The sequence below is a fragment of the Podarcis bocagei genome, assembly GCF_964188305.1.
Source record: "Podarcis bocagei genome assembly, chromosome: 4".
Taxonomy (NCBI): Eukaryota; Metazoa; Chordata; class Lepidosauria; order Squamata; family Lacertidae; genus Podarcis; species Podarcis bocagei.
The window spans coordinates 16,157,584-16,179,135 of NC_138128.1; the positions used below are offsets into that span (position 1 = coordinate 16,157,584).

The 21,552-nt window shown below is 44.4% G+C and overlaps 1 protein-coding gene across 6 annotated transcripts in view; it reads left to right on the top strand.

Annotated features, from left to right (window-relative positions):
- TNIK (TRAF2 and NCK interacting kinase) overlaps positions 1–21,552 on the top strand; it is a 297,411-nt gene that overhangs the window by 42,294 nt on the left and 233,565 nt on the right. For all 6 annotated transcript variants that reach the window (XR_014007042.1, XM_081189958.1, XM_081189957.1 and 3 more), the window contains exon 2: positions 5,778–5,843. Coding sequence is in view for 5 of the 6 variants with exons in the window: in XM_081189958.1 (XP_081046084.1) it covers positions 5,778–5,843 (66 nt within the window). In the remaining variant the exon portion in view is untranslated. The remainder of the gene's footprint in view (positions 1–5,777; positions 5,844–21,552) is intronic.

Below are 21,552 nucleotides of genomic sequence, written 5' to 3' on the forward strand. Positions count from 1 at the left end.
ATACTGTTGCCCATACTTGACATTTGTTACAGTTGGTAGTAAGAAGAAAAACCAACGATCATGCGGGAAAAGGTTGGTTTTGAGGAAGGAGTTGTGTTGGAAAAGCACCAGAGCTATGTGGGAGGAAGGACCTATGATCACAAGGGGCTTGTCGTGTGGTGTCTGGCCCCCACATGGTTGCATTTTAGATGGCCAGCCACATGTCTGCTGTGTGGTTTGTGGTTTGTGCTTGCGCTAGTGTCTGCTCGGTTCTGATATCTCGGTTCCCATAGCCTTTTGGTGGTGGAAAGACAAATAAAGGTATTTGGGTGGGGAAAGGTAATAGCAAGCCCCCTGGTGTTTGTCTGAGAAATGAGCTGTGGGGGGGAAGGTTGAGATTTGCTAAACGGAATGTAGCACATCGCTATAAGCAGCAAAATCCCAAATTCCATAATCTATATAAAAAAGTGACTATATTTGGTCCGAGATTATGCTCTGCTTATGCTGCGCCGGTCTCCATTTAAGCTTTTCTGAATAATTTACAGAGCTCCATTAAACGCTTTCATATTTTGATTCCTAAATGCCAGAGAACATTTCCTGAGCTATTTCAGCTCCCTGTATTCCCTGGCACAGTGCTGCTCTCTCCAGCTCTCAGGTCTCTGTGGTTCTAGTTTGTAGTACTAAGCAATTTGCAATTTCTCCCCTCACCCCATCCAGACAAAGCAAGTATAGCCAAGGCCAGTTCAAGGCTGGTCTCCTTAAGAGGCTATTTCACAGAGTTGGAACTTGGGGTGCTGTTCTGCAGCCCCCTCTGCTGACCTGGTTGGGTCCTGCTCCTGTCTTGGCACTTCCATCCAGATCTGCCCCCTCCAGCTCCCATGCTTCCTGGCCATTATTATAGACCAGTCTGTCCCTCATTGATGACCTGCAGGTGATCCTAGAATTGTAGTATTGGAAGGGAACACGATGGTTATCTAGTCCAACTCTGTGCAATGCAGGAAGCTTTTGCTTGAACCCTCAACTCTGAGGTTTAAGAGTGTCATGCTTTACTGACTGAGCCCTGCTGGGCATCCAGCAGGGGCTGATGGGAATTGTAGTCCAACAACTCTAAATATTTTTTTAACAGCTCTGTTGCAGCAAGTTGAAATGGATTGTCCCTTCCTGGCACACACTTTTAATGCTTACAGGAGAAGATAGAATCCTGACATGTATCACTGATTGTGAGTTCTCAACTGGCGCTTACTTGGTGTGGTACAGGGGTGTGTGATCTTGCGAAAGGACTTAATGGATGTGCGAGAAGTGTCAACACGCTTTCATGTCCTGTAACTTGCTGTATTTATCTGAAGCTCAGGCTAGCAATATTTTTATACAAAGATGGTCTGATGGTAGGGGGAAGGTGTCAAGAATAATGAAGAATCATTATTCCATTGAAAGCTGTGTGGGTAAAAGCAGAATCAAGGACCAGCCCGTTGTTAGCGTGAACGAAGACTAAACGTGTGTTTTTCCCCCTTTTTCTTTCTGCATTTGCTAATAACTAGCATTCTGCTCCAGTTGCCATGGCTTTGGTGAAATTGCAACTGCTAGTGCCAGCTGCAAAAAGAGATGCCATTCATTGACTTGACATAAGCTGCTAGGCTTCTTTGACTGACTGTGGTTATGCAAAACAGGAATAAAATATTCACACACAGAGAGAGAGGGAGAGCATGCAACACAAAAATGCTTTTTAAAGATCTTGCTTTTTGTTTCTAGAAAATGGGTGTGCAGGTGGACTCTAAAGAAGGCAGCCTTAGGTCCTTGTTGGAACACAGGCTCTTGCATGCTGAACATCCTAGGTCCAATCCGTGGCTGTTTTAGCATCAAAGAGAATCGGAGACGATAGGGAGCTACTGCCTGTGAGTGAAAATGCAGACTCACTGCACCAGTGATCAGATGCGGTATATTTAAAAATGGCTACCGACTCACAGGTTGTGAGAATTCATTAAATCAGATCCCATATGCACTGCCTCTGGTGATGGAGCTACCTGTCCTAAGCGCCTAGATGGCAGCGGTCTTGCTGCAGAATGAAATGCACCGGAACATGCAGCAGAATATGCATCTGATGCAGAAGAACTGGCAATTTTTATTGTGTAGCAAAAGACAAAAAGAGTTGTCCACAAGAATTTGTGTAACAGTGTGTGTGTGTGTCTTGGACACTGACCAAACAAAAATGACTGGACATAGGGATAGCTGAGCTCTGCAGTGCTTGGGGGGGGGGTGTCCACCACTTCTTCTTCCCTCCATTGGGCAGCTGGTGTGCCAAAATGGTGAAATGCAGGTGTGAGGCAGAGTGTATTGTTTTTAAAAGGGTGCATGTGCAGCAGCGATCAGTGTTATCAGGTTTTGATCAGCGTCCTTAGGTTCAGATCTGTGCTCAGGTATGAAGTTGCCTGGGAGGGCTTGGGAATGTTGCAATCTTCTTCTTTCAATGGAGAAGGGTTGGGGAGCAGGAGGTGGGGAGGACACAGATCAATATCTGTGGTATGGATTGTGCACCTCGCTGTGTGTGGTGGATGCATGTAGCAGTTTGTCTGGGCATGCCCTTAAGACAGATGCTTTGACATGCACTTGCTTGAACACGAGATACTGAACTCTTGAGTCCAGCGCCCCAACTCCATGCATATTCCGCGTGAAAAAATGGAATGCGTACTGATTTAGTGCCTCCGTGCCCGGATGCTTCCATGCCCGCAGTGTGCAATGCACACCATGCATACAAGTGCACACCTACCTCTCTCCCCTATGTTCTAATCTGCCCTAACTAAACCAGCAAAGCCCTCCTTCAGGGCTGCTACACCAGAGCAGTGTGGATTGACTCTTAGCAACAGCATCCTATTGCTGATTCCTATTTAAAATGAGAGTCATTATAGTTCCCATATCCTTCCCAGTGGTACTTGAACCAGTGTAGTTTCAGCCTCGTTTCTGCAAGGCTTGTTGCTTACGGCAAGCTATTTTCCCGCTCTTGAGTTTTAATGATCAGCAACTAAAAAAAACAACAACACATTTGTTTGGCACCAATGTTCTTTTCAAAAACACGCACATGTACGGTATATCCCCCCCCCCAAAAAAAAAACTTTGTTTCATGCAACTGCATGAGCCGCAGCTTGACAATAGCTCCTGGTTTTCCCCCTTTCCCTTTTCTTTTCCACTTTGTTCCCTGTTCCTTCTCTCTGCCAATAGGAGCCTGCTGCTCTAATGGCACAAAATGCCTTTCAGGTTATAGAAACATCCCACGTCTTTGTCCATTTTGAGCTGTGTGCTTCTGTTTGAATGTTGCTGGCCCAGCTGTGCTCCGCATTCCCCTCGCCCTGTGGCATCTCCCCAGCTGAGAGGCCTTTAATGGCTTCATGGCTGGGCATTTCAGCCCAATCGCATCCTGGGAAGTTCTCTCTGTAGCCTACAGCGACGTGAAAGGCACCATTAAAAAAATCGGTTCTGGTGCCCCTTGCTGCGATGTGGTGCTGGTGGCGGCGGCAGCTGGCATGCAGGTTTGCCTTGGCATGGCCCCGCGCATAAAACATTTCTGATCTTGTGCAACATAAGAATGAAGCCTTCCATTCTCCCCTTGAACATTAAGACGAAAAAAGGCTCTCCTTTGTTTTCCCCCCTACCCCCTAAGCAAAATGATTTTGAAACTGTGCTCTGGAGAAGCGTTGGGGTTCCTTAGAAGCTTAGCAGGGATTTATTGGTGATCTCAATAAAGAAAGTGTAGCTCCCCTGCGAAATGACATCTCCACTTATGACCGAACTACCCCCGCATTGCCCAAGCGCAAGGGGATGTTGGCTGCATCCTAAGGAAGGGGTGAGCAGATGTCAAGAGCTACCTTTTATTTTATTTTATTTTTTGCGCTGGAAGCTCTGAAGTCTTCGCTTCATAACAGAAGAACAAATTATTCAGCATAGTCTGCCTTGTTCTGGACTGAGCTTGCAGGACTTTACAAGAACCCAAGAAGACACAAAGCATACACACACACACACACACACACAGAGAGAGGGGGGGGAACACTGTCTTCTGCTCTAATGGAGCACTGCTTTTTGAGGGGAGGGCTTTTTGGAGTTGCTATTATTAAATGGGAGTCTGGCAGTCTTGCTGGTGTGCTACAAATCACCTACAGATTTACCTGTAGATCCTGATTTGCGTTATTTTCACTCCTTTTATAAGGTTCCTAATTTATGTGGGGCGCAGTCATGAGTCTCAGCCAATGCTCCTTGTAAACTTGAGTTTGTGTCCCAGCAAAACATGTCTCCTAATCTTTCACAGCTCACGTAGTTCCACTGCCAGTGAGTTGGGGGTTCTTGTTTTTTAGGTAGAAATCAATCCTTGGAGCTTGCAGACGTCAGCCAGTGAACGTTGAACCAGGATTATAGACTGAGGATATGGCAACTTTACCAACTGCACCCCCCCCCCCCGGAATGCTTAGTGACCTGGCCATTTCTTGCCTCTGTTCGAACGTAGGTCCCCATACCCCTTCTCCTGTTCTTGACTTTTAACAGATTCAGTTTGCCCCAAGCTGCTTGCATAAAATTAGGCCTTAGGGCTGAAGGTTGCGTATCTCTCTTCCAGGTAGATCCTACCTGAGGTCACAAATGCTTGGGAGATGTGGTTAGTGGGTGGCAAGGCCATGAGAAGTGTATCAAGATAGAACTGTGGCTGTGGTAGCAACGAAAGGTCATCTGTTCTCCCATAGCTGCGAGGCAAAAAATTCCGCCCACAGATGCAATTCTGACAAGGCTGGGCTTCAAACAGAGCTGAGTGGAGTTAACTTGGGAAGCAAATAGTTTGAAACAAGCTATGCTGATTGTATCTACATTGGGGAAAATCTCATAATATCACAAGGTCACTGGCCAGAATGACCAGGCCCACCCCAGTTCCACACTCAAAAGATGTTTGCCGGACAGTGACCCTCAACACGAGCAAAACCTAATCTGATTTAAGCTCTCACCTATCCTTTTCTCCAATGGGCTCACTATTTGGGGTGAGCTTAATGTGGGTGGCATTCTTGATGTATGTTTTTGATAGTGTCACATGGCCTAAGAGTTTATGAGTGAAATTTCAATGGTGCCTAGGGATGCTAATTTGCAGTTTTCAAAACAACACGTGGATGAAAGAAGAGCCGTCCTTCAAAATCTGCACTTTTCCAAATTTCGCTGTGCGAAGTAATAGTGTGTAAAAAAAGAGTATGTGCTGGAATAAAGAGTGTGTGAAAATTCATTAATTCATTAATTAGGGGAAATTGGTTTGCAAAAATGTGAATATTCAGCAAATCTGTGTTTCATGAGCTCCAATATGTGAATGAATTTTCGTAAGAACTTCTTAAAAATAAAATTTGCTAACTGCCGTGGAAATGTGGAGAACTGAATTTAAGATTGGAAAAAATGAGAAACTGAAGATTTCCCCAGCACTTATGGTGCAAGTTAGAAAGTGAAGCAACCTTGCTAGTAGTTTAGTTGTACATGGCTTCTTCTAGAGCACCTCATTTTGGTTTGTTATGGCATATAAATCAAGAATCAACGTATGTTCTTAAGATGTTTTATGTTTTGTTTTTTGCACTTTTGAAAGATACGCAAGAGAAGGGGTTTTGACCCTTACTACGACGCTTGCCCCCCACCCTTCTGAACTCATTCTGTGTCCCATGTCTCCCAGCACTCTGTAAAAGCGCCCCTGCAAAATGCAGACTAGCCAAATTTAACAAAGTTTTTATTTGCAGCCACTTTTAAGTATTTGCTACTGACCGTCTGAAATGCCTTTGTTTATTTCTCTTTAGGATCCTGCAGGCATCTTTGAACTCGTTGAACTCGTTGGCAATGGCACCTATGGGCAAGTCTATAAGGTAAGGCCTTCTGTGTTTTCCCGGAGCATGAGATCACATGCTAAGCATTCCTTGTGTATCTGTCTCTAATTTTTACTGGGCTCTGATTGTAAAGGAAGAATTAACTTCAAGGTGTTTACAGTTTCCTGCTCCCCGCCTTCCTAGTACCTGGTCCAAAAATGTACGATTGTGAAAGAGAACATTGTGTGCCAGTCTTGTGTTTCTATAAATATCTCTGGGAGATTGTACCTATGCGTAAACATCTTTCAAACTGAAGAGAAGTCTTCCCAAGGTGATGGAGAACGTGTGTGGCTTCTTCCAGGTGAGAGCTACAGGTTGCCGAATCACTATTAATATTATTCATTGAATTGGTACACTGCCCTTCATCTGAAGATCCCAGGGCGATTATCAACACACAAATTGTATATTAATAAATTGCATATGAATAAATTGTATATTAATCGCAAGCTGGGACCGGGTGTGCATGCCTCAACAGTTTTTCAGGTGCCAAAGATAGTTCAGGAGGGATTCTCCTCTTCTGTCTTTTCATCACTCACCTCACCCTCCTATTTCTAAAAAAGCAAAATGCGTCCTCTTTGCTGTGGTAAGTGGGAGATGAGGGCCAGTGAACGGACCCTGATTGGAAGCAACGGAGCAGCCTAAGTCCTTTTTCCTGTTGTCCACTTATTAGAGATGGGCATGGCTTGATAAATTCCTAGTGGTGTGTTGTGAGGACGACATTCGTTCCAGTGTCTGAGTATCTACAATTCAGGGTTGCGAAGCTCCCTCCTCACAGACGTTTGCCTGTCACTTTCATTGTTCGGATTTCCTTGACTGCCGAAGACATGTCTCTTTACTCTGGTCTTTGACGTTTTAGATGCATGCAATTAAGACCTTGTGTTTTCAAGTAATAATAATCACTCTGTTTTAATGTGTTTTAAATTGTTGTGATACTCTGTGGGACCTTAGGTCGAAGGGCAGCTGATTAATAATAATAATAATAATAATAATAATAATAATAATAATAATAATAATAATAATAATATTGCCTGTCTCATGCAACATATGACACCATTATAAGTTGATGGGTTTTCTGTTTACGGCCATGGGGTGTGTCTTCCTCAGGCTGTCTACCTCCCTTTGTGATTCTGATCTCCTTAAAGTTCAGGTAGCAAATACATATATTTCCTTGGCTACCTGCACTTTATATAGTTACTCATTTTTGTTTCCTTACTCTCCTGTCGCACCTTACTTCCATAATGGGACCCAAGGCAGCATACATGGGATTCCCAAGCACTAACCAGACCCAGACTGGCTTTAGCTCAGTCAGTAGAGCATAAAACTCTTAATCTCAAGGTTGTGGGTTCAAGCCCCATGTTGGTCAGAAAGACTCCTGTATTGCAGGGGGTTGGACTAGATGACACTTGTGGTCCCTCAAGACCAGGGCCCCAAATGCTGCAGCAGAGGGAGAGAAGGGATGCAGGGCTATTCCACTGGCTCTACTGAATAACCATCTCCATCAGCCTTCTCCTTCCCTCAGCTGTCACCTGGCAGCAGCCATCCAATCAGGCTGCAGCAAAGGAAGATAATAGGAAGCAGGAGCTCTGTTAGACTCCTTCACTCTCGGAACGGTTTGCACCCTAGCTGGTCGCGATAAGAACCGTCACTTTAAGAATTGGTGGCTGAGTTTCACTGTTTTCCTCTTCCCTCCCCACCCCCTTTCCTTTTGTGTTGTGTCCTTTGAATTCCAAACCTGAAGGTGGGAATTTAAAATAAATTGACTTGTAATCCTCTCTGAGAGACTTTTTGGGCAAAGAGTGGAGTAAAAAAATGCTTTAAATAAATAAAATCTCTCATTGCTGCCCCTCCTAATCTCTTAAAAGAGCAGAGTAGTTGTTCTCAACTATTCCCTTTGCTGTGTTCAGAGAGGGAAGGCATGTAGACAGAGGTTCTGGGTGGCCTGTGGAAGTCTTAATCCCAAGCAGAGTTTCATAAGATGTTGCATGATCATTTGATGGAAGGCTAATTCTCATTAGGTCTTGGGGTTAAGATTTTAAAGCTGTTGGATTTGAGTGCATATTTTGCAATTTTTTTTAATATAAAAAAACCTGGATATGGTTTTATAAACTCTCCCTGAGCCTTAAGCTGGAGGCAAGATTAACCAGTCATTTGTACAGGGTTTTTTTGTTTTTTTTTGATTTCTCCTCTAAACCAATGCTTGTGAAGGCGATCTTTTTGGCATTTCTGTTTTAATATGTGACAATACTCCTGCCCCCCCTTCCCTTTGTGCCCCCTCAAAATAAAAGAGGCAAGTGGAGTGTGCTGCTGATCTGTCAGCAAATATTTATTCTGAATTCTGGTTTCTGCATCCTCCGATTGCTGTAGGCTAATCCCTTCAACAAAGATGATAGGAGAGGGAAAGTGAACCAAGACTGAACAGAAACTTCTGGAGTTCTTCAGAAGTGTGAATTTCTAAAATAGCGTTAAACCCTCCTCTTTTATATCTCAGTGCAGGAGACATTTCTACTGAGTTGCTATTTTTCTCTCTCCCTATATTGTTTAATTTCAAAACTGCTCTGCCCCGGTTTGCTGAAGCTAAGAGCATTAGAGTGATGTCTAAACAGTTTCTCTCTGCTGGTAAAATAACTGTAGAGGCTGACCTAGTTCTAAACATGTGCATATTTCTAATAACTGCTGCTGGAAAATGTGACTACAACATCCTTTTGAAAGCTTAATGTTTCAACGGAAAAGCAGAATGGGAAATGTTATCATGCAAAGCTTGTTTTGCTTTCCACATTTTATTGAAGTTTTACTGTTTATGCTTTAGACTTTGATTGCAACCTTTAGCATCCATTATTTCAGCAAAAAGTAAATACTTAAGAGTGGGGGGGGGGTGTTGCACAGAGATTTCTGTCACCTCTCTCCAGATTCTAGCTATTTCATTAGGTTATTTTTGTGAAGAAATCAGCAAGAGCACCTACACCTATTAAAAAATTATTCTAGGCACCAGGGCTGGACCACAACATTTTGCTGGCAGAGGTTGGATAGCTCAGTTGGTTAGAGTGTGAGGCTGATAACCCCAAGGTTACAGGTTCGATCCTATATGGGACAGTTGCTAGATGACCCTAAGGGTCCATTCCAACTCTGCAATTCTATGCTTCTAAGGTGGGACAGGAACTGGCACCTTTCCCAAGCCAAGGTGCTTAGTACTCAGTGCTCATCAAGTCATTTTGACACCCAAGGCAGAAAATTTTCCACCTCCTCAGCAGTACAAATACCAGTAACAATAAATTCATTGTTCGGCGTTCAGTCATCTTAATCGTGCTTGACTCTCCGTGACCCCATGAACCAGAATTTCTTCTCAAAGCTTCTCCTTTTGTCCATGGAGTGTTCATGGCAGAATACTGGAGTGGGTTGCCAGTTCCTTCTCCAAACAATAAATTAAGTAACTGTAAGTTTATGCCTGTTGTCTTTGTCCATGGAGTTTTCTTGGCAGGGATACTGGAGTGGCTTGCTGGTTCCTTCTCCAGGTGCATCACGTTTGGTCAAAACTCTCCACTATGACCTCTCCATCTTGGATGGCCCTGCACAGCGTAGCTCATAGCTTCTCTGAGTTATTCAAGCCCCTTCACCATGGCAAGGCAGTGATCCATGAAGGGGAAGACAGGAGTGCCTGGCACATTCTGGTCCATGGGGTCACGAAGAGTCAGACACGACTAAACAACTAAACAACAACAACAACAAATTTATGGCTCTTTCATGACACCCCCCTGCAATGAGTCTCTTGGGGTCCCTTACAACTCTACAATTCTATGGTTCTAAGTGGCTGCCTCAGTCTGCCTAATGTTAGGACCGGCCCCGTAGAAGCACTTGGTGTGGTCAACACACGGCTAAACGTTGCACTGGGTTTGAGTGTCGAATATTATTTCTAAAGAGGTCAGTAGAGGAAAATGTGGTAAGGCACCATCGCTCATCTGACCTCCGACTGGTCACATTGGTGCTTACTGGGAGGCGTGAGATAGTGGGAAGGTTGTTACAGTGCAAACACACTGACAGCAGTACCAGAATATGCACATATGCACATCCATGCACACATAGTGCACAGCCTGCTGTTTTCAGGGCTGGCACTGGTTAGGTTTATTTTGAACTGTTGATAATCCTTAGGGATAGAATATCTTCGTTCTTTTGGCTAAGTTTGCTTTTAAATTGGCGAAGGACAAGACTGTAGTATAGCAGGCAGAGAGAAGAAGCTTCAGCAATGTAGAACTGCAGGAAAGGGAACATGCAGATGCCATTGGTGTGTTTACAAGAATGATCATGCTTCATCTGTGCAATGCAGGAAGGGAAAATGAAAGAGGGGTTTCAGATCAGCCTTCCCCAACCTGGTGCCCTCCAGATATTTTGGGTTACAGCGCCCATCATCCCTGATAATTAGCAATGCTGACTGGGGCTCATGGGAGCTGTAGTCCAAGACACCAGGTTGGGAAATTCTTTGTTTAGATGCCTGAATGAATTTGTATGTGGGAGTCTCATTGGATTCTTGTTAACCACCACCACCACCAACAAAAAAGCACAAGATCGTTAAAACCTGGACCCTCCCAAAAGGGCTCCTGAATTTTCAGGCTATTTCAGCAATTCGTCTTGAGGAGGTGACATGAGGAGAAAGACAGGGATCCTTATTGATAGTGGCAGTGGCTGTGGTATTTTTGTTCCGAAGATGTTTAGAGCAGGCATAGGCAAACTCAGCCCTCCAGATGTTTTGGGACCACAACTCCCATCATCCCTAGCTAACAGGACCAGTGGTCAGGGATGATGGGAGTTGTAGTCCCAAAACATCTGGAGGGCCGATTTTGCCTATGCCTGGCTTAGAGCAACCCATTGTTATGCCATCACATAGCCTGGGGATGGAGAACTTGTGTCCCTCTAAATGTCGTTGGACTCCAGTTTGCATCAGCTCTATCCAGCATGGCAAGTGGTCAGGAAATGATGGGAGTTGTAGTCTAGCAACCTCGGGGGGGGGGCAAACGCTCCCCATCCCTGGTGTAGCGTCATTTTGGGGGAAGGATAGTGGCTGCCAGGATAACCACCACAGTTGAAGCGGGAGAGGGAAAGATGGTGACAAAACCTGCAATAGATGTGGGCCCTTTCATCCCCCAAAAGTCTTTCAGAATTTGGATGAAATTTCTCCTTGGAGCTTTGGAGGGGTAGACTAGCTTCATTGTTTGTTCATTTGTAACGTCAGGGATTACCGTTTGTACCTAGTTAATTATACTTTTATCCCTATCTTCTTTCAAGGAGCTCTGTGTAGCGTACCTTTGAACCTGGATTCAGACTTGCAGATCAGCTTCAAGTCTCTCCCCCCGCCCCAGCCTCGCCTTGATTTCTAGTTGAAAGCCAGCTCTGGTTAGTTTTAGTCATCTTTAGCGGTGGAGAAATAATGCTGCACTGTCATTAAATACTGACAAAGGTAGGGAGGAGGAGAAGGTGAGAGAGTCCGCTCCCAGTCTCTTATCTGTGGTTTTAAAATGTGGACAGCAGTTGCATCTATATCATGATGAATAGATAAGGCCTGATAAGGCCGGTATTGTGACAGGGGATCTCTGCTTCTGTTTCCTTTTGCTATTTAATAATGTACCTTGCCATATCTTTCTGATCAAGTTATAAAATATTTCTGAGAATTGAGGTTATAAAGAAGAAATTTTGTTGTTGTTTAGTCGTTTAGTCGTGTCTGACTCTTCATGACCCCATGGACCAGAGCACGCCAGGCACTCCTGTTTTTCACTGCCTCCTGTGGTTTGGTCAAGCTCATGTTGGTAGCTTCAAGAACACTGTCCAACCATCTTGTCCTCTGTCGTCCCCTTCTCCTTGTGCCCTCCATCTTTCCCAACATCAGGGTCTTTTCCAGGGAGTCTTCTCTTCTCATGAGGTGGCCAAAGTATTGGAGCCTCAGCTTCACGATCTGTCCTTCCAGGGCTGATTTCCTTAAGAATGGATCGGTTTGATCGTCTAGCAGTCCATGGGACTCTCAGGAGTCTCCTCCAGCACCATAATTCAAAAGCATCTCAGTTCTTTGGCGATCAGCCTTCTTGATGGTCCAGCTCCCACTTCCATACATCACTACTGGGAAAACCATATCTTCTTTAGCAGTAACTGAAAAGAAGGTTGTCAAAGGTGTTGCATCCCGTATATGTTCCTTTCCACACACCTCCCCTTTTCAAGAAGCTGATAGATGACACCGTTCCTTCTGCAGGACAACAGCAAAACCTTTTGCATTAATGGGTGAGCAACCTACCCTGGGGCAGACCTCCCTTGCTTGTCATTGGGACCCCACCGATAAGTAGAATTGGAGGGAAGAGTTTGCAGGGTTTGCTGGGCAGGTTGGAAGCTGCTCAATTAAAACCTGAGGAAAATTTCAGTGCTATTAATCTGTCCAGCAAAGACTTAAGCCACCAAATCTATTTATTTCTTGTTCAGTGTACATTTACGGGATTGCTTTGGCTCCCTGGATCCCTCAATGACCAGGGAGGACAGCTCCTCTTGACTGTGACCGGCATTCCCTTCCCTTCCTAAGTTTCCATTAGCACAGGGGTCAGCAGACTTTTTCAGCAGGGGGCCGGTCCAGTGTCCCTCAGACGGTGTGGGGGTCCGGACTATATTTTGAAAATAATAATAATAAATGAACAAATTCTTATGCCCCACAAATAACCCAGGGATGCATTTTAATTAAAAGGACACATTCTACTCATGTAAAAACACACTGATTCCTGGACTGTCCATGAGAAGGTGATTGGGCCGGATCCGGCCCCTGGGCCTTAGTTTGCCTATCCATGCATTAGCAGATGAGGGTTTAGAGGTCAGGCCTCGGATGGTGGAGGGGGACTGTGGACAAATAGTGGAAAAATCTCTCTCTTGGCTGGAAATAATCCTGTAAGTGTGTGGCTTAACCACAGGTTGGTCATTCCAGAGCGGATGAATGAATCCTCATTCCTTCCAGCATCACAGCTTAATCGGAATAATTTTTGCTTGAATGAGAGTAGACCTCGGTGGCGGCTTATCTCTCTCTTTTTTTTTTATTGAATCGAGCAGGTTGTTTCATTATTTAACAATAACAAACAAGCTTTGGTTGTGCCTCTGATCTATTTATGATGCTGTCGTGTTAATTTTCTAGCTTCTTAAAATTAATGAAATGGCTTGGGTGGCTGACAATAAATCACTAGGCCTGGTCTATTTTTTTGCAAACAGAAAGCCTTCCTTGCCAGTGATAACGTGGCAGTTGTAGAAATCTTACTGATCTGTTTCACCTTCTTTAAAAAATATATCTGGATTTACTGAACCGTATTTGACCTCTTTTGCTCCTCCAAGGAATGATTTTAGGGTAGCAAGCACATTAATTGTAGTGAGATATGCTATAGGCAATAATTTTTGCTTCTCATCTGTGGCAAGTGGGAGGAATTATTTAACCTTGAAGCGAGTTCACTCAGGGTGTGTGCATTTGTGTGTGTGTTCTTTGTTTCTTCTTCGACTGTAACCATCCTTCTGATCTTAGATCAAGGCTTGTCAAATAATGGACAAGGCCTCTCCGTAAGGCCTGGGAAATTTCTGGGGAAGGAGGGGCCTCCTTAGGGAGAGGCCTCCCCCTCCTGGTTTTGTTGTTATTTTGCATAAGAGGTGGTGGTGGTTTGTTTTGAAACGTTTTGTTCTTTTTCTGCCACCCACATGTTCATAATTTGGTTCTAGCTCACACTTTCCTCCCTCCCCTCTTCCCACCCCCCTCCCATTGTGTCAGAAAAACTTTCTAGTTATCCTCAAGGGTTTTTGGGAGGATGGGAGTGGCGCCTTTAAATCATGGGTAGGCAAACTAAGACCCGGGGGCCGGATCTGGCCCAGTCGCCTTCTAAATCCGGCCCTCAGACGGTCCGGGAATCAGCATGTTTTTACATGAGTAGAATGTGTCCTTTTATTTAAAATGCATCTCTGGGTTATTTGTGGGGCATAGGAATTCGTTCACCGCCCCTCATATAGTCCAGCCCCCCACAAGGTCTGAGGGACAGTGGACCGGCCCCCTGCTGAAAAAGTTTGCTGACTCCCGTTTTAAATCTCTGTGTTTTGACTCTCACCTTTTTACCAGCTGCTTTCAAAACAGGCAATAACTTCCTTGTTGCATCAGAACAAAATAGCCCACCTGGTTAAGCACTAAGGGCAGTGCGCAGCTCAGTAGCTGGGGTGGTGCAAGGATTAATGCTAGTGCAACAGGAATTCCCCCATCTCTCCTCTCCCCTCCTCACATATCCTGCACTCTGTCCTCAAATCTGCACTGGAGGGTTGAGGGAGCCAACCAGAATAGATTTAGGAGGCGCAGAGGAGGAGGGGAGAGGGAGGGAGTTGTATTGCACAGCAGAACATTCAACTTAGTACAATATTGCATGCAACCATGTCCCTCTATAGGGATGCGGTTGGCACTGTGGGTTAAACCACAGAGCCTAGGGCTTGCCGATCGGAAGGTTGGCAGTTCGAATCCCCGCGACAGGGTGAGCTCCCATTGCTCAGTCCCTGCTCCTGCCCACCTAACAGTTCGAAAGCCTGAAGTGCAAGTAGATAAATAGGTACCACTCCGGCGGGAAGGTAAACGGCGTTTCCATGCGCTGCTCTGGTTTGCCAGAAGCGGCTTAGGCATGCTGGCCACATGACCTGGAAGCTGTACGCCAGCTCCCTCGGCCGGTAAAGCGAGATGAGTGCCGCAACCCCAGAGTCGGCCACAACTGGACCTAATGGTCAGGGGTCCCTTTACCTTTACCTTATGTTCCTCTATAGGCAGCCAGCCACGTTCCATGGGAAGCTCGCAGAGACACATTGTGATGTTGATGATTATTTATTGAATTTATATACCGCCCCATAACTGGAGGTCTCAGTGTAATGCAATAGTTATGCACTGCTCGTCTCTGTTGTCCATAATTTTACTACCACGGAACCCAAGAGGCTTCATTTGATACATCATGGTTTTGCCATCCATTACATCTTACACCGTTTACATCTGTATTTCTCTAGGTACTTAAATGTATTGCACATATATTGTGTATGCTCTCCCTAGGGAGGTTTGTCTGGCGCTTGCATTATATGTCTTTAAAAAAGGTAAAGGTAAAGGAGCCCTGACAGTTAAGTTCATTCACAAATGACTCTTTAACCAGGCCTTTGGCTGAATAATATTCTACAGCCTTTTAAATGTGTTTGGGGTGGGTGGTTATTGTTTCGTTGTTTTTGTTTTAACTATTTTTTAAATTTTTTAATTAGATTTATATACCACCCTTCCATCATAAGATCTCAGGGCAGAATAAGATACAGAATAGAAGAGCTTATTTATATATAAAAGGATGTAACATAGAGGAGGGAGAAAGGTTGTTTTCTGCTGCTCCAGAGAAGCGGACACGGAGCAATGGATCCAAACTACAAGAAAGAAGATTCCACCTAAACATTAGGAAGCACTTCCTGACAGCAAGAGCTGTTCGACAGTGGAATTTGCTGCCAAGGAGTGTGGTGGAGTCTCCTACTTTGGAGGTCTTTAAGCAGAGGCTTGACAACCATATGTCAGGAGTGCTCTGGTGGTATTTCCTGCTTGGCAGGGGGTTGGACTCGATGGCCCTTGTGGTCTCTTCCATCTCTATGATTCTATGATTCTATGTTTGATTGGCCAGGGGCACACCTTTATGTAAATTTCATGAATGTCTTTGTGTTTCTGCCTTTATCAGCCAGGAGACTTGGGGTGTCTGATTAATCTTGTATCTAGCTAGTTATTAACACAATTTAAAATTGATAGGGGATCGAGTTGATGGCCACCCATTTATCCTGACCAGATGATGTCCGTTGGAAGCAAGGTCTTGCAGATCTCAAATCTCATTGTTAGGGTTCTCCTAGCCATATCAATATCTAGAATGTCTGGCAGCTCTTGGCTGTATTCTAACTACGGACTTGCAAGTCACGTTGAATAGATGAGATTTAAAACAAACGCATGCACATTTTGTTTACATTCTGTTAGAACAAGCATTAGCCTTGTAAGGCTGGTTTGACGCAGGAGAAGTTTGCAATCCTTGGTCATCGATTGATGTCTGCAGCTTAGGCGATGACCTGCATGTGTGAATGGGTCCCATAGACTGAATGGCAAAGCGACTGCTGTTGTCTCACCTCACCTCATCTGAAATGCACTGCTGTCCAGTGGGATCCATTCATAGAGTTGGCAGGCAGAGAATTCGAGCAGTAAGTTTGTGAGGGTGAGCTGTTGTATTAGATGTGCCTGTTTTATCCAGAGCTGGCGCTGAAAGGCTAGATTATCATTTCAAGGAAGTCCTTCTGTGTCACAAAAGGTGGTTCCCATTTGGAGAACAGTCATTGCGGATTCTCAACACTTATTAGTAGGACCCTGGGGAGTTTGATGAGCTAATGCCAAGACAATGATGGCATTAATTGTTTGAATAATCTGCTGTTTTATTATCTCTCTATCTGAAAGAGTGATAGGGAGCAGTTTAATTAATCACATGCTCTTTAGCTGAGTGGGGGAAATAGTTGCCATAAAGCACAACATAATTGTTTCCTGGGGGATTGTTGCTGAAAAGAATCAAGTTCAGCTTTCTATATCGAGCTTCAGTATCCCAAAATATACAGTGGTACCTCGGGTTACATACGCTTCAAGTTACATACGCTGAGGTTACACACTCCGCTAACCCAGAAATAGTGCTTCAGGTTAAGAACTTTGCTTCAGGATAAGAACAGAAATCGGGCTCCGGCGGCACGGCAGCAGCAGGAAGCCCTATTAGCTAAAGTGGTGCTTCAGGTTAAGAACAGTTTCAGGTTAAGTACGGACCACCGGAACGAATTAAGTACTTAACCTGAGGTACCACTGTACTGCGGTAGTTTCCTGAGGGGGGGCGGGTGATGGACTGTGCCCTGCAAGCCATGTGTGTTACCTATTCTATAAGCAAATCTTCAAAACCAAAGTACTTCCTTTGTTGTTGTTTAGTCATTTAGTTGTGTCTGACTCTTCGTGACCCCATGGACCAGAACACGCCAGGCACTCCTGTCTTCCACTGCCTCCCACAGTTTGGTCAAACTCATGTTGGTAGCTTCAAGAACACTGTCCAACCATCTCATCCTCTGTCGTCCCCTTCTCCTTGTGCCCTCCATCTTTCCCAACATCAGGGTCTTTTCCAGGGAGTCTTCTCTTCTCATGAGTTGGCCAAAGTATTGGAGCCTCAGCTTCAGGATCTGTCCTTCCAGTGAGCACTCAGGGCTGATTTCCTTAAGAATGGATTGGTTTGATCTTCTTGCAGTCCATGGGACTCTTAAGAGTCTCCTCCAGCACCATAATTCAAAAGCATCCATTCTTTGGTGATCAGCCTTCTTTATGGTCCAGCTCTCACTTCCATACATCACTACTGGGAAAACCATAGCTTTAACTATACAGACCTTTGTCAGAGCAAATAACTCTCAGCAACCTGAGCAGCCAGATGTGGAGGTGTCTCTCCTAAGATGGCAAATCCCTTGTTCCTGTAACCCAGGTGTTGTCATCGAGGTCGTAATCAGGTTAGATGTGCAATGCATTGTATGCAGGGCTGCCTTTGAAGACTACGACTGGTGCAAAATGGGGCAGCCAGGTTGTTAACTAGAAAAGAAGGTGAGAGCATTCACACACACACACACACACACACGCTCTCACCTTCTTGTCTCAGTTAATATATCTATATAAATAAATCCCAGTTCTGGTGCAAGTGCACTGGCTGCCCATTTGTTTCAGGGCCCAATTCAAACGTGATGTTTTTGACTTTTAAAGCCATATATGGCTCAGGGCCTATATATCTAAAGGACCCCCATTCCCATACAAACCCGCTTGGCCCCTGAAGCGGTCATGTTTTTGCCTGCATACCACTTTCAACGGAGGTTCAGAGAGGAAGTGACGAGAGAAAGAGCCTTTTCTGCACTAGCCCCTTTTCTGCAGAATGATCTCCCCAACTTTAATGTTGTAAAAATGAGTGAGAAAACTTGAACCCTGTCAAAAAAATGCTAAATGTTAAGACTGCTTCACACATGCTTAAATCTCATTTTTTTCTTTTTTTCTCCCTCCCCCCGCAACCCAAACAGTATAAATGTGGCAAATAGGAAAACCATTAAAGATAATACAAAATGAATACAGAAATTCCTCAGTCTGCTTTTACCAACATTTTAAGGACTTCAAAGAAATGTGTAACCCAGCACATACTGGCATTAAGCCATTAAAATTAACATTAACCAATTAAAAACTGCCACAATAAATAACTTGACCATAATCCAGACAAAAAAAACACACAACTCTTTTAGACTTGGCTCACTAATATCTACTTATAGTTACATAGAGAGCGTTGACATACTTATAGATGTAGATGCACACACCTTTAATACAAACACATGAGAAATGTATTGGGATTTAATATCTGTCAGATGGCCAGAGCTCATGAAACATATAGCCTTCTCTACTTGAATCCCACCCTTTAGTTTAGGGAAGGTCCACTCAGTGACAGGCTCAGGTTTGCTCGCGCTTGGCGCTGTGGGTTAAACCACAGAGCCTAGGACTTGCCGATCAGAAGGTCGGCGGTTTGAATCCCCGCGACGGGGGGAGCACCTGTTGCTCAGTCCCAGCTCCTACCAACCTAGCAGTTCGAAAGCACGTCAAAGTGCAAGTAGATAAATAGGTACAGCTCTGGCGGGAAGGTAAACAGTGTTTCCGTGCGCTGCTCTGGTTCGCCAGAAGCAGCTTAGTCATGCTGGCCACATGACCCGGAAGCTGTACGCCGGCTCCCTTGGCCAGTAAAGCGAGATGAGCTCCGCAACCCCAGAGTCGTCCGCGACTGGACCTAATGGTCAGGGGTCCCTTTACCTTTTTAATGTGTGAAATGTCTCTCCCCTCCCGTGTTGTAAGCAACTTGTACTTGGAAGCAGTTAGCTGGTGGCTTTGCTTCATCATCAAGACTTCCGTAGCACACCATGCTTGCATAGTGGAAGTAAAGTTGTTCCTGTGCCCCATAAAATGTCTTCAAACTCTTCAAATGGATGCTTCTTTGCGAGAAAAGGGGGTTGGGGAGAGAAGAAGCCTTGTTGCCAGAGCAACTGGTACATCTTGTGCTTCTTGATTTGTGCGAAAGATAGAGCACAACTCTGGAAGGGGAGACAGGGAAGCAAAACAAAGAACCCAACCCACACACGCCTGCACACCGATATGTCATGCTAACGCTTGGGCGCTGTGAAGAGTTTCCAGGGGAAACTCCCTTTCTCCCTTCTGCCCTCTGGAGCTGCCTGGGTTCCATGAAGGGGAATGGCTGTTTCTGTACCGTTCGGTTTTAGCAATGTGATCTTAGTGGGGTCTGCAGAGACTGGCTGAACCAGCACTTCCATGGCTTCCAACCAAGTCAGCCCCCCTGGGTGCTCTTCTGGTCAGTCACCATCGCTGGCCCTAACATGGGGTATTTGGGAAATAACTTTTCAGGCGGAACAAACATGCCTGTCTCTGTGAAAGCAGCTATCTCCTTTCGACTTGATCTTGAGAGTACTGTTTCCTGCTCCCAGCTTTCATAGTGTCCTGGGAAGTTCCAGGAGAGTTTTATCTGAATTTTCTGTAGAGGGAGATGACTGATCCTTTTGAGGATGTGCATATTTCAGAAACCCCCCAGGGGTTTCATGACCGGTGCAGGTCCAGTTGTGACCACATGGAGATCTCTGGGTGCTAAGTTGGCACCTGACATCTCCCTCTGGCTGGCCCCTCCGGCTTTCTTAAGCAGATAAGCAGAATACCCTGTTTATTGCATTACATCCCACCTTTTTCTCCAGGGAGTTCCATGGTTCACCTTGCTCCTCAGTTAATCTCTACAATGACCCTACAAGGTCACCTAGTGAGCTTCATGTCTGAGTGGGGATTTAAACCCTGATCTCCCAGGTCCTAGTTCAACACTCAAGCCACTACACCACAATGGCTTCCTAGAGTCCTTCTGCCACGGGGCAGCTCTATAAATTAAACTGGTAAATAAATATGAGGAAAGCAAAATATCACTTTGAGGGTTGGATCTAGAACTTTTCCTTTGAAGCTTGAATTTGTTTTATTGTGGATTGTTACATCTGATGTTTTAATGTGCTGCAAACCACTTCAATATTTTTTATTTAAAATATAGAGCGGTATAGAAATAAAGTGAACAGCAACAACAATTTTCGTTGAATTAAAAAAAGGCCCCTAGACATTCTGTTGGTGTGACCGCAATATAGGCTTAAGGTGCCATTTGGTGATTAGCTTATATAGCTGAGTTTCTAACACTGATTCACATATATACAGGTTGAGCAGGTGCAAGCCAGGTTCGGACACATGTAGGCATTTCTGATCCTAAAGAAACATCAATTAAACATCAATTCCCAAAAGCAACAGGAATGTTCTTGCAGCCTACGAACTTGCTTTCTCCTGGCTAGCTGTATGAGACTTTGAATCTCATACACAATCTTTCGAACTTTGTTTTATAGAGTTGCACCTGTTTACTGCGTCCGAGGAAGGCTGCTGTCAGTTAATGGTAAGGGGTGCTTTGTTGACCAGCGCAAAGTGCAGTGCAAGACAGGAGCTTCCTTTGCAAGTTAAGGATTAACAAAATAAGCTTTGCAGAACCTGAGGTGATCAGGGCGGAAGACATCCCGTTGCTTACTTAACCCTGTAAGTGAAGAATAGCGAACAGCGACATTTTCACAACAAAGTAGCTGCAAATCATTCAAAATTCAGCATCGTAAATGGTGTTTATGGGGTGGGGGAGAGAGGACAGTTATCTGCTAGTCCTTTGTCTGTGGTCCTGGGTCAAAGTGGTTCTTCTGGAACCACTAAGTCTGGTGTCATCCATCTTTTGCCGTGTTTTAAAGTGTTGAAATGTTTTTCAAATGAAAGTGAGGCAAGTGTCTAAACCTCCTCCTTGGAAGGGCCCTGCAATAAATATTCTGCAGAAAGTGGCACCCATCTAAATTGCAGATTAAGCAATCTGTTTGCTTAACATCTTTCTGAGAAAGCCAAAGTTGCGTAAGAGATGCGCTTGTCTGGGATGCCTTTTGCACAGAATCTTTCAAAACAACTTCAGGTAGTCTTCCCAGTGTGACATCGCACCAAAGTAATCTTAAAACCACAGTCGTTTTTCAAAGCTTGCATAATATTCTGACATAGACAAATGATAACGCTTAATATTTTAATCAAATTTTTACTTTTGCCAGAGGGTGGAAAAACGTTTGTTCCAACAGACAGGAGAGAGCCAAAGATCTTATTTCCCATGTCTTTTTTATTTTTTAAAAATAACAGTAATAATTATTTATTTAGAATAAGGGACAGATTACAGCATTGCAGAACCAATGCTTTCCTTGTTGATTTATAAGTTCCGTGACCAGAAGGAGGAGGAGTACCAGGAGGAATGGATGAAATTCAAAGACTATTTACTTAAATATGCTAAGATAATTTAAATAGAAATACTTGCAAATAACAGATAGGCTTAGGATTTAAATATGTGATGTTATAGAATAACACTTTTAAAGTAAAGATGAAAAGAAAGAAAGATGTTAAGTAAGTAAGTTTTATGAGAAACTTGTTTTGGAAAACTGTTACAATGATATATACTGAAATTCAGCCAGGGGGATATGAGGAAGTCACTTAACAATGTTACTAAGGGTGGACTAAGTATAGTTAGGATTTATGCTTGTT